The sequence below is a fragment of the Protopterus annectens genome, chromosome 1.part0 (genome assembly GCF_019279795.1).
Source record: "Protopterus annectens isolate FY-2018-M chromosome 1.part0, PAN1.0, whole genome shotgun sequence".
Taxonomy (NCBI): domain Eukaryota; kingdom Metazoa; phylum Chordata; order Ceratodontiformes; family Protopteridae; genus Protopterus; species Protopterus annectens.
Window position 1 is genome coordinate 1,896,477,817 of NC_056725.1, and position 13,493 is coordinate 1,896,491,309.

Genomic DNA, 13,493 nt, shown 5'->3' on the forward strand with positions numbered 1-13,493 from the left:
TTTTTTAAAATTTTTTTTTTTTCTTTCTGCTGATTTAATTCATTTCTACTTGTGGTGTACTGCCCAATTTAATACTGCTGCATTGCCCAATTTAAGTCCATTCTGCTGGTGTATTGTCCGATTTAGGGGGGTTATGTATGTTACTGCTGCAGGTGTCTTGCCCAATGTAATCGTGCTGCGTTGCCCGATGTAGTGTGTGTGTGTGTGTGTGTGTGTGTGTGTGTGTGTATTATTTTTCTATTATACAGTCTCTTACAGTCTTTCATAAGAGCCCACTGCTAGTGCTAAAAACAAACCTGTGAAGCCCATCTCACGTATTCGCTGAGGTGCACTAAACTCCAAGAGCTTGTAACTCTCTAATATATACCTCTGTACACAGAACAGAATACTGTTGAAGTTCTTGTTACACAAATAACTTACCATGCTGATGTGACATTTTTATGTTTTTAAGAAAGTGAGTTTTAATAATCGCTTTAAGGCACTTATTATTTAGATATTTAAATATCTTACTTAAGCCATAACCTACACGTGGTAGTACTTTTTGATGCTTAAATATCTTAAGATATAATTGTAGTAGTAGTTTAGAACTAGCTAGTAGTGCACTAATAAGCAGTGGAGCTTTACAAGCCATTTTTGTCCAAAAAAAAAAGGAAATAATATTTGTCCATTTAACAGAAAAAACACCAACTCTGTGATATTGTAGCTGGAAGCAAACCACAGGTGTTATGTTAGACATAAGGAGATGCAAAGGCGGAATTATCTACATTCTCACATGGTGTACACATTAGACTGCTAATGGTTGTTATTCAGAGGCAGGGGGTTTAAAATTCTAGCTGGTTCATGCTCATACTCGTGAAAGTATCAGTCACTAGCTAAAACAAATTATAGAAATGTGAAAGGACTAATGGCATAAAGGTAAAGATTCAGTTAGTGAGCAAATATGCTTACCAGTCCCCCCCCGTCCTATCTACAGCACATCAACAGGTTTGTCCTCAGATTATCACAGCCAAAGATAAGCAGTAAGAATCAGGCAGGGCAATCGGAAAGAAGAGGGCCAAACAAAGTATATGAGGCCATTTCCGCAATAAGTTTATTTTAGATTGACTCTACTAGCTTTTGTCCTGTTAAATAAAATTAATTTTCAGTCACATTCTTAGTAGCGCAACAGGTAGTATATTTGGTTTTGATGTAGAAGGCTATGGATTCTACTCCCACAGTATGTAGATGGTTTGCTTATACTGTACTGTGTTGTGCTTTAAAGGGATTGGATGCTGCAGTCCTGTGAATATCCTCCTTTGGAGAAGATACCTAGTAACTATGAACCTGTTCAGTTTGCCATCCATTCCTGTTGCAATATTACTAGATTATCATTTCTTAATGTGATAGGCAGTTTATTCTTCAAGGGCAACAGGCACTTTATTTGTGGATGAAATAATGATATATAAAGTTGTTTTGCTAGCAGCAACCTCTTCTCTTTTAATGTGGAATTATTTAGAGACTTCTGCAGATATTGTGCAAATTTACTGATATTGGTGGATTGTAATGATGGAAATTTGAAGAGACTTTTATGATGGAAATGTTCTGAATTGGGCAGCTTTTTCATTATTGGTTCATATCTTTTGTTTCATTGTTTAATGGAATAATGTTCAAAACAAAGTTAAAACCTGCTCTAACAAGTGTGCTGTATTATACAAGGAATATAATTTAATACAATCAGGAAGGTGAATTAAAGAACACATGTATGTGTATGAGGGGCCTATGATTTGTAAACTGCCTTAGTTAAAATTTATCCTCCACTGGCCAGATGTATTTTCTTTGACTGTGGATTTCAGTACTGTTGCAATTCATGTGAATTGCAAGGGCAGAGAAGTTTTAATGCTAAGCCTAACAGCGTTTGCGCTATAAAACTTAAAAGTAAAAGTTTGAAAATGAAATGCAAATAATCATTGTAGAAGTAAAGCATAAAGCAGTATGCACATTACAGTGTTGATGATAAATGGTGAGAAATAGCCAAGTAATGGGACACTGGAATTCCTGCAGGGTGGCGGACCATGATTTTGTGAGGGGGGAGGGTTGGCAAACTCAGACAGCCTCGGGCGGCACAAACTCTAACTATGCCACTGTGTCCCACTTAGCTTTTTAAAATTGTTACATTTGAGTATCAGTTTGGATTCTCAGAGTGCATAACAGGATTGGCAACAGGCCAGCATTTGAATGTTGCACATTTCCTCAACCTTTAGTTCCTTCTTTGTGATTCATCACAAGCCACTGAATATCTCCTTCCAAAACTGTTGACTAATCATAATTATACCATGATCCTCCAAAACGTGCACGCTGATTGGCCAGCGTGCCCGTTGTAAATCGAGTTATACTAATGGAAAAAGGTCCGGTCGCCCGGACTTTTTTCCATTAGTATAACTCGCTTTTAAACACTGTCTCGCTATGTTAAATGGGTTTAACATGGCGAGACTTTAAAATAAGCAACGGAGATCTCCGTTACTTATTTTAAAGCTGTCATCGCTATGTTAAACCCATTTAACATAGCAGGCAGTGTTAAAAAGCAACGGAGAAAGCAAGATCTCCGTTGCTTTTTTGTCTCGCTATGTTAAATGAGTTTAACATAGCGAGACAGTTTTAAAATAAGCAACGGAGATGTCCGTTGCTTATTTAAAACTGTCTCGCTATGTTAAACTCATTTAACATAGCATTAAAAGCAACGGAGATCTTCTTTCTCCGTTGCTTTGCCCACAGCTCTGATGTACTGCGCAGGCGCGCAGTACATCAGAACTGCCGCGGATGCCAGACATCTGCGGAAGGGCAGTAAACAGGCATTATACTATGCCATTATTTAAGAAAAGTAATAGTTTCTTTCTTAAATAATGTCATAGTATAATAACAATACGCCTGGGTGTGGGTAATGCTTACCACGGTTGGCTTTGTTTGGTCCCTCGGGCTTCTTCGTCCTCGGGACCAAACCACGCCAACCGTGGGTAAATTTAGCATTACCCACACCCAGGCGTGGGTTATTGCTATAATCACCAGTGAGTATCTAAGAGAATAGACTACCACCATCATTGCAAATATTATAGCAATAACCCACGCCTGGGTGTGGGTAATGCTGGATTTACCCACGGTTGGCATGGTTTGGTCCCGAGGGTGAAGCCCTCGGGACCAAACAAAGCCAACCGTGGGTAAATACAGCATTACCCACACCCAGAAGTGGGTTATTGCTATTATACCATGACATTATTTAAGAAAAGAAACTATTACTTTTCTTAAATAATGGCATAGTATAATGCCTGTTTACTGCCCTTCCGCAGATGTCTGGCATCGGCAGTTCTGATGTACTGCGCGCCTGCGCAGTACATCAGAGCTGTGGGCAAAAGCAACGGAGAAAGCAAGATCTCCGATGTTCTTCATTCCACATTGCTGCAGTCCTAACTATTGGGTAGTCCGCTGTCCAGTCGGCCCGAATACCAAAGTATATGGCTGGCGTCGGTCAGGCCCCCTTAGACTGGCGCCAGTGCGTCAGGGTACTAATGCGCATGACCGACGTCATATCCTCAGTCTTTTTTGCCGCATGGTCCGATGCAGAAGCAATTTTGCGAGTGCAGGTTGGCGTTCTGAAAGTTTCTGAAGTCAGAGTTTCAGACCGAATCAAAGTTGGCTAAGTACCCCGTTGGGGAATATTTTGGTTTTTTCTTGCCTCAGTATTTAACCGGATGTCAGAAAAAGTGAATAACTGTATTTCTTGTGGGAAACAGATACCTCATAGGGATTACCATACTTTGTGTATACCTTGTTTAGGGCCTGAGCACGGCGTTGTTGGATGCCGCTCTTGTGCTAGATTTAACAAACGCACTATTAAAAGAAGGTTAGACTGTGCCAGGTTAGTGTTTGGGAAGCGTTGTAATTATAAAATGCCGTCGGATGCTCCGGCGCTGGCCTCGGCTATAAAACGCAAAGATAAAGCAGCAAAGCCTAGGGTGGAGGAACCGACAGTCCCAGACGTCGGTTCTTTGGAAGGCTCAGTGGAGCGGAGGTTGTGCCAGGTGTCTCTTTGGAGTCTCAGGGAGAGACTTTACTGTTACAGGATGTATCCTCTCAGGAAGTAGGCCAGGCTGAGGGGGCTTCTCAGGTGGCTGTTCTTCCCTCTCTTCCTAAGGTGGTTAGAGCCTCCCCTTCAGTTTCCAAGGCTTCTTTGACGGGCAGGCCAAGTTTAGCTTCTGTGGGGGTTTCTCCTAGTGCTTCAGGATCTTTGCCTAAGAAACATATGCTTAAAATGGCAGAGGATTTGATTACTATGATAAGGCGTTCTATGCCCCTCCTGATAAGAGGCCTAGGGTGGGACCTGAGTTTGAGAGTTTTGAGCAATGCTCGGAGGCTTCGGAGGCTTCGGCTGAAGACTTGCAGGAGTACCCTCCTTATTCTGATTCTGATGTGGATGATTCTACTCCTTCTGCTTCTCCTCCTGAGGATTTTTCATTTTCAGAGACTCTGCATTCCATGAGGGAGCATTTTAAATGGGAAGGTCAAGATTTCTCTGATTCCAGGAAAAGGCTTAGGGAATTCTTGTTTTACCCCAGCATAGGCCTTTAGCTATACCTCCTGTTTTGAATGTGGTGGAAGATGTGTTTGCAGAGGCTTCCCTGAATCCTGATTCTTTGCCTCCTGCCCCAGTTAAACCGGATAGGTATTATAGGGTGCCTGAAGCTCATAAGTATCTTTTAAGAGTCCTAGGGCAGACCCAGAAACTGTCTCTCAGGGGCCTAAAGGTGTGAAGGCCTCAGTTGTTAAAAATCCTGTCCCTCCTGATAAAGAGGCAAGGGCTTTGGATAGATGGGGAAAGAAAGTGTATACTTCTTCCACTTTAGCCATGAGGGCGTTGAATTGTCAGTTTCACATGTTAAAATATCAGAATTATCTTCTTTCACAGCTGAAATCTAAGGTGGATGCGCTGGCTGAAGGTATTGAGTGTAAAGAGTTGCAGGATTTAGTTCATGTGTCTGAACAGGTGGGTAAACACCTTGCAGTGTGGTTTTGATGCTGTGCAGGCCTCCTCCAGGGTGGCTGCCACTGGTTCTGTTCTTCGTAGGCACGCCTGGCTGAGATATCAGAATTTAGCTGAGCATGTTAAGACAAGGATTTTGGACGCTCCTTTACAGTCTGATGTGTTGTTTGGTTCACCTGTGGAAGCAGTTTTGAAGAAAATGGAGGACAAGGCTAAGTCTATGCAAACTGTTAAAGATTTTTTGCAGGTGCAGCCTCCGAAGTTTAGTAGAAATTGGCCTACTAAGGGATGGACTTATCCTGCTTATGATTCCCAGTCTAGGGGTAGGTCTAGACGTGGTAGGGGCAGAGCTCAGGGTTCTTTTAGGCCTAGGACAGGGAGTTCCCCTGCTCAGACTTCTGGTGAGGGCAGGGGTCAGTCCTTTCGTAAGCAGACCCAATGACCTGCCTTTTCCGCTGCCAGTACGTTCTCGCCTGGCAGCACCTTTGGGAGGAAGGCTGTCTCTTTTCAAAGAAAATTGGGATTTAATTACCCAAGACAGATGGGTTCTGGATATTATTCACCACGGTTACAGGTTTTATTTCCATACCTTGCCTCCTTTCAAAGGCATGCCAGACATTCCTCCTCTTCAAAGAACAGAGGCTCACAAGCAAATTTCTCTGTTGCTCCAAATAGGGGCCATTCAGTCAGTTCCTGTGCCGGAAAGGGGCCTAGGATTTTATTCTCGCCTGTTCCTAGTACCAAAGAAGGGGAACACGTGGAGACCAATTCTGGATTTATCTATCCTCAACACTTATCTGGACATTCCCAAGTTCAAAATGTTGACGTTACAACAGCTTTTACCTCTGCTGGGCAAAGATCACTGGATGGTAACTTTAGATCTCAAGGAAGCTTACCTTCATGTGCCAATAAGACTAAGTTGCAGGAAGTATCTGCGTTTCGAGCTGGAAATTCTCATTATCAGTTCTCTGCATTGCCCTTTGGCTTATCTACTGCGCCCAGAGTATTCACAAAGGTTCTGGCTCCAGTGATAGCTTACTTCAGGCTAAAAGGAATCCAAATCTATCCTTACTTGGACGACTGCCTGATTCTGGCTCAAGAAAAGAAGATCTTCTACAGCATCTGGAATATGTCATAGCAGTGCTAAGATGCCTAGGGTATTCTGTGAACGAAATAAAGTCCAGTCTAGTACCCTCTCAAGACATGTGCTTTCTGGGTGTGAGACTGAATACAGCAGCCCAGATGGCCTTTTTAACCCCGGACAAACAAAAGAATCTTTCCAGTTACTTCCATCATCTATCTCTTCAGTCCGGGCTGACTGCAAGGACAGTCCTTCAAGCCTTAGGGTTCATGGCATCTTGTATTCTGGTGCTTCCCAATGCCAAACTGCATATGAGGAAGCTACAATGGTATCTCAAAAATCTGTGGACACAGCACTGCCAGGATTTGGACACTGTCATTCAAATAATACCTTGCATTCAAAAGGAATTTTTGTGGTGGGCTCAGGAATGTCACCTAAACAAGGGACTCTCTGTGACCCGGCCAGAGGCAAGTCAGATTCTAACGACAGATGCCTCAGATATTGCTTGGGAGCTCATCTAAATGGAAAGTGGATACAAGACAAGTGGCCTGCCAGACTACAGCATCTACATATCAACATGAAAGAGATGTTAGCAGTTCAGTTTGCATTAATTGCTTTCAAGGAGTTACTTCTTCCAGGGCAGGTGTTGATTCTAACAGACAACACAACTGTCATGTGGTACATCAACAAACAAGGGGAACACATTCTTACCCATTGTGCAGACAAGCAATGATTTTATGGGAGACTGCGCTCAGTCTGCAACTAACTCTTCAGGCAAGGTTTCTGCCGGGAGCACAGAACTCCTTAGAAGATGTATTAAGCAGACAAATCATGGATCCCCACGAGTGGAAACTGGATCTTCATGTATTTCAAAAATTGACAGTGTCATGGGGAACTCCAGACATAGATCTGTTCGCTTCTCCACTAAACCACCAGCTGCCAAAGTTTTGCACGAAGGGATTTCATCACACAGCTTGGAAAGTGGATGCTCTTTCTTTCAGTTGGAAAAATCTTCATGTGTATGCCTTTCCACCTCTGCCTCTTCTTCCAAAGGTGCTTCTAAAGGTCAGACAAGGCAAGCCAAGGATGATTTTAATAGCTCCAGATTGGCCTCGGCAGCACTGGTACCCATTACTGAGGAGTCTGGTAAGGAAGCCTCCATGGCCTTTACCCTTGATTCCACACCTGTTGTCTCAGAGGGACGGTCATCTGCTCAATGTCAAGCTTCACTCTCTACATCTAACAGCCTGGCATATTCTGTTTTGAAAGACAGCAGGTCTCAGCTTCCTCAACAAGTTTTAAATGTGATTATGGAAGCCAGAAGACCTAGTACAAGGAAAGTGTACAGAAAAATGGAAGAGATTTTTGTTTTGGAGTGCAGCAAACAATTTGGAGATTACTGATCCAAATTTGAGTGTGGCTCTTCAATATCTTACTGAGTTACTGGACAAAGGTTTGTCTTTCTCTTCCATTAAGATTCATGCTGCAGCAATTTCAGCTCACTATGATTGTGACCCACCATTGTTTTCATCCTTTGTTCAAGCAATTTCTTAGAGGGGCAAAGAATATAAGACCCCCACGTAGAGCTCCTACTCCTGCTTGGGATCTCAATTTTGTGTTGGAGAAACTTACTCTACAACCTTTTGAGCCTGCGGCTACTGCTGAATTGAAATACTTGTCATGGAAGACTGCTTTTTTGTTGGCCATTACTTCTGCAAGAAGGGTTTCTGCGTTGCGGGCCCTTATGGCAGTGGAGCCTTTTTTGATTTTTCATAAGGATAGGGTATCTTTACGTACTAATCCTTCCTTTATGCCTAAGGTGGTTTCTAGTGTGGCTTTAAACTAAACTATTCATTTGCCTACCTTTTATGCAGATCCCCAAAATAAAGGGGAAAAGATTTTGCACACTTTAGATGTGCACAGGCTATTGCGTTATTATTTGAGCAGGACTAAGGATTTTAGGCAGTCTCAGCAGTTGTTTGTTTCTTTTGCTTTGAGTTCAAAGGGCAAGCCTGTGTCAAAACAAACTATTTCTAGGTGGATTGGGTGTTGCATTACTTTTTGTTATTCCCATCATGGCAAGGAGATTCCAGCTGGGATTAGGCCTCATTCCACTAGGGCTACTGCCACTTCCACAGCATTTCTAAGGGGTGGCAACTAAGGATATTTTGGAGGCAGCTACTTGGAGTTCAGTGCATACTTTCTCTAAGCATTATCACCTTCCTCTCTACTCTAAGTCTAGGGCTGGTTTTGCCACAGCTATTTTGCAAGGCATGTTGTCAGTTCCTGCTTCCTTATGATTTGCCAGCCTCCCTTACCTCTGCTTTGGGATTCTACCCAATAGTTAGGACTGCAGCAATGTGGAATGAAGAACATAGTACAGTTTTGTACCTACCATAAATGTAGATGTTCGAGGATCCACATTGCTGCAGTCCAATTTACCCTCCCTCCTTCCCTCTGTGTTTAGGGGTGGTTGTGTAGGTGAGGTTATATTCTGCTGATTGTGTATATATTGTATATATATATTTTTTGGTGCAGGTATTTTGGGAGTTTTTGGTTTTTGGCCTTATCTTTTCAGGGTCTTCTGACATCTGGGGCAAGAAAAGACTGAGGATATGACGTCGGTCATGCGCATTAGTACCCTGACGTACTGACGTCAGTCTAATGCGCCCTGACCGACGTCAGCCATATACTTTGGTATTCGGGCCGACTGGACAGCGGACTACCCAATAGTTAGGACTGCAGCAATGTGGATCCTCGAACATCTACATTTATGGTAGGTACAAAACTGTACTTTGCTTTTTTTTTTTACTGTTTTCACTATGTTAAATGGGTTTAACATAGCGAGACAGTTTTAAAATAAGCAACGGAGATGTCCGTTGCTTATTTTAAAACTGTCTCATGTTAAACCCATTTAACATACGAATAAAAAGCAATGGAGATCTTGCTTTCTCCATTGCTTTTTTTTTAAAACATGTCTCGCTATGTTAAATGGGTTTAGCATAGCGAGACAGCTTTAAAATAAGCAACGGAGATCTCCGTTGCTTATTTTAAAGCTGTCTCGCTGTGTTAAACCCATTTAACATAGCGGGACAGTAGAGTTATACTAATGGAAAAAAGTCCGGGCGACCGGACCTTTTTCCATTAGTATAACTCGATTTACAATGTGCACGCTGGCCAATCAGCGTGCACGTTTTGGGGGGGGGTCATGGTGTAATACCCGATTCATCAGCCCCAAACAGGTGCTTGACAAATGGATGTTTGGCTGTTATCTTAGGAAAGTCTGTCTGCATGACTTTCGAAGATATTGCTTCAGCCATCAGAATGTTAATGGTGACATATCATTTAAGGAAAGTGTTGTTCTTGCAACAAGACACACAGGACAGTGGTTTATACTACAGTATGCAGAGATAGCAGCAGTGGTTATTATAGACCTTGGAGATGTGTAAAATGTGTCCTGTTGGCTGAAGCACATGGAACAGTTCAAGAGTGAACATGATGGCTTTGTGACTGGCACCATACTTTTGTTGCACATTGTTTGCTTTATGTACTGATGGATTTCTCTTCTAATGCCCAGTGATGTCATTCTGACTAGCTCTACGTCACTATGTTTATGGCTTCCCTGACCTTAGCCTAAGATAACCAATAATGGGGAGTTATTTCCAATTTTTATGCTTTCTCTAGCCTGAACCTGGGATACTATTTGGCTGATATTTTATGTGGAGATTTGTGATATTAATTCCCTTTTATCTGGTTGTTTTGTGTGACCTCAGAGTTTCTTTTAAACTGAAGAGTTTGTGAGGGTATTCCATTCATTGCTTGGAGGTCTTTGAAGGGTATGGTCTCTCCCAGTTGTAAAATGTTGATCTGTTTACTGAAACCACTACATCCTAAAACTTGGCACCTAGCTGGCAGCCTAGTATCGTATTGGCTTTCATTTATCTTAACACAACACACTGCCCCCCCACCTTATTTTGACCTTCCTCACCAAGACACAAGGAACTAAACCCAGCCATCTATGTTTGGCGACATGTACAAACTTGCCACCCTGCCAGTTCTGGCTTATCTGACATTCTTGCCATACTCGCGTGTTTTGCAAGTGTCCGTTGCACACCAGTTTACTTTACTTGTCCCCTGTACAGAGAAGACCTGTCCAGGATCCTTAATATTTAAGACTGTGTCCCGCAACTTGTGTCCAGTTTGGGTGGTTACCCTGCTGTCATGCTATTAAACTGTCTCTGCTGTAATGTTGACATTTTGGGTGTGACCACCAGAGTTCCCTGTATATAACCATTGAACATGCAGAGCAGTCATAATGTAAACACATTTTTGTACACACAAAAAAATTTTTTTATATCGTTTTTGTCCTACACTAATATTTTTGCTGACATTCTGGTTATAAAGAACTTCAAAGTAAGCGACAACTAGATAGCATTCAAATGCATTTGTGTTACGTTTTTTTCTTCTCATTGTTGCTCATATTATTGTTTTTATATTCCAGCTCAATGTTCGTGTTACTACAATGGATGCAGAGCTGGAATTTGCCATACAGCCAAGTACCACAGGCAAACAGCTCTTTGATCAGGTCAGTCTTATTACTACTTCCTTTTCCATAGCCTGATGTGTTTTACCTGCATGTTCAAAGAAAAGAGCATGATTGTATCTTTCTGCAGTTAATTACGTGCATGTTTTGTACTACAGGCAGTATAATTTAAGATTTCTCATAGTTTTCTAAAGGCTGAGCACACTGTCTCACTTACATAATATTTACCAAAGATAATGAACGATAAGGAGTCAGGCTGTCTTCACTGGTTCCTTGGATTTCTGAAGCATGGTGAATTGTATTACACACTGTGAAGAGTGGTGATGAAGACTCTGGATTGATGGCTGTCTGCCCATTGTTAGTTAACATGAACCTTGCATACCGTACATCATCTATTTGAACCTCTGCAGTTCATGAAAGTTCTAGTCCTTCAAAAAAAGGGTAGTTATGAGCTGTGGTTCTCTTGTTAGAAATTCAGTGATCAAATTTTGACTTCTAAATGGATGAAAACAGAAAGTCACACACTGAAATATTGCTAGTTAGAACTCTTATGTCCTATGTCTTTAGGAAAAAAAACATGCCCTTTCCCCACTCGAGGATGAGTAATATCAGAGTTAGAATAATTATGAAGTCGAGGGTGCAGAGTGACTTGCAATCTCAAAAAAAAAAATGTAAATTTTTTTGGGAGGGATTAATATTTGTGTTCAGCTTTCTTTCATCCATTTGAAAACTGTTTATTTTTTTTTTTCTCTTGCTTTGCTTTTGGGATAGACAGTATGAGCTGCATTTAATCGTATCATTTTCCTTTCGCTGTCTACAGCAGTTTACATATTGATTTTAGAACTGCTTGATTATTAGTTTCACTTGACATCAGTTCATTTGTTGATATTTGTGGTTTCTGTAGTTCTGGTGCAATAAAATTTAAACTCTAAAGGTAAAAATAAATGCAAAGTATTAGTTGCAAAAATTGTGTGCACATGTTTAAAAAAAGTGATTTACTTATCTTTAGCAACTAATGAGCCTGCTGGCCCCAGCCAGAATTCTGTTATATTATCCACACCCCAGTGACAAAGCTGTTGCAGACTTTGGTAGACAGCTTACTCAGTTTACTATACTTTGATAGAGACGATGGAAACTTGAAGGAACTGCAAACATTTGAATAAGCAAATGCATCAAAGCTCATGGACAGAGTATTGAGAAGTGCCACAGGAAAATAGAAATGGTGAAAACCTTGTTAGCCAGGAATTGAAAAAGGCAACTCATGTTGCATCTCTCCAGAAATTCTGTAGTGCAGAAAGATTTTACTGAAATGGACAATCAGATGTTCAAAGGGAACAGCCCTATCAGACAGTATAAATTTGAATAAACTAAACTGATACATGTACATCCTATGAGTTGTCATGATACCTTAGACCATACATGTCAAACTCAAGCCCGCGGGCCAAATCTGGCCCACAGTGTAATTATATTTGGCCTGTGAGAAAATGCCAAATGTCTAGTAGAGCTGGCCCGTCGGTATACACAGTTAATATTGCAAATACCAGAATGCTTTGCTGGTGCGTTGGTGTGTCATTCAGGACCCACAACCGCCCCATCCTCTGTTGACATTCATTAGCGACCACATGCTACCAGTCACGTTGGGTCACCCCTCTCAAAAATGGCCAAATGAAAGGTTGAAAACAGAAGCTTTCTAGAAATGTGGGAAGCAGAATATCTGTTCACAAATGTAAAGGACAGACCTGTTTGTCTTGTGTGCAGAGCCAAAGTAGCTGTAACCAAAGAGTATAACATAAGACACTATGAAACAAAACACCACGACAAGTACAAGGACCTAGACATAGTGCAAAAGCACCAGAAAGTAGAGGAGATGAAAAGAAGTTTAGTTTCACGACAGACTATGTTCACAAAAGCCATATCACAAAGTGAAGCTGCTGTAAAGGCTGGTTTTATTGTGGCAGCAGAGATTGCAAAATCGTTATATCTGATGAGAAGGAAAAAACGTCCTCAATTGTAAACATTTTTTCAATAAATATCAAGGTTGGCCCATGACTTTGTTCAAGTTTTTAATTTTGGCCCATTGTGTATTTGAATTTGACACCCCTGCCCTAGACTGAAAAGCTATATTTATTAAAAAGTATTTTGAATGCTTGCAAAGTTATTTGCTGTAAAAACGCCATGACAAGTTTGGTATAAAGTTAAGGTCATTTTAAAATGATAACGTATACTGCCTGCTGCCTCACAAAGTATATTGAAAATAATGCATCTACTTTATAATTCACAAAAGATAATGCATACGTGGGGGTATATACAGCTTTCAGTGCTAATGGCATTGCTGCAGGAAGCTGCATATTGTGATATTTTTTTTTCTAATAAGTTCATTCGATGTTGCATGAGGCTGGAAGCTCAGCAGCAATACCTGTGATGTTTGCTAACTGTCCCGAGAAACACATCACATTTCCAATCTTGAAAAGGATAATGCTAACATACGAAAATGAACTAATGAACCAAAATGCCACACCTGGAGCTGTAACCTTGTCATGGTGGGATCCTTAGAGCTGGGTCATTACAGCAGATGTCCCTCTTAGACCCATTTATCAAGGGATCAGACAAAAAAAAATGAAATGCAACATTATGCCTATGCCGGCTGTGTCACAGGATAAGAGAGCATTACCCAGAAAAGGGGAAATTATGACCTATCTGTGGAACAAGGCTTAGGGTGGTATTTACCAATAAGCACCTGCTGTTCAGGTGACCCATGAAACTGCCTGGACTCTGCCCAAAAAACTTGCATATGTCTACACTGTAGGCCTACAGTTCACAAGCTGAAGGGTAAAGATTAGGTGCAATGCCAGTCAAGT

The 13,493-nt window shown here is 41.4% G+C and overlaps 1 protein-coding gene across 2 annotated transcripts in view; it reads left to right on the forward strand.

Annotated features, from left to right (window-relative positions):
* The window catches only part of EZR (ezrin), a 1,157,798-nt gene that overhangs the window by 256,758 nt on the left and 887,547 nt on the right, over positions 1-13,493 (forward strand). For both annotated transcript variants that reach the window (XM_044070016.1, XM_044070025.1), the window contains exon 3: positions 10,594-10,677. In XM_044070016.1, the coding sequence (XP_043925951.1) occupies positions 10,594-10,677 (84 nt within the window). The remainder of the gene's footprint in view (positions 1-10,593; positions 10,678-13,493) is intronic.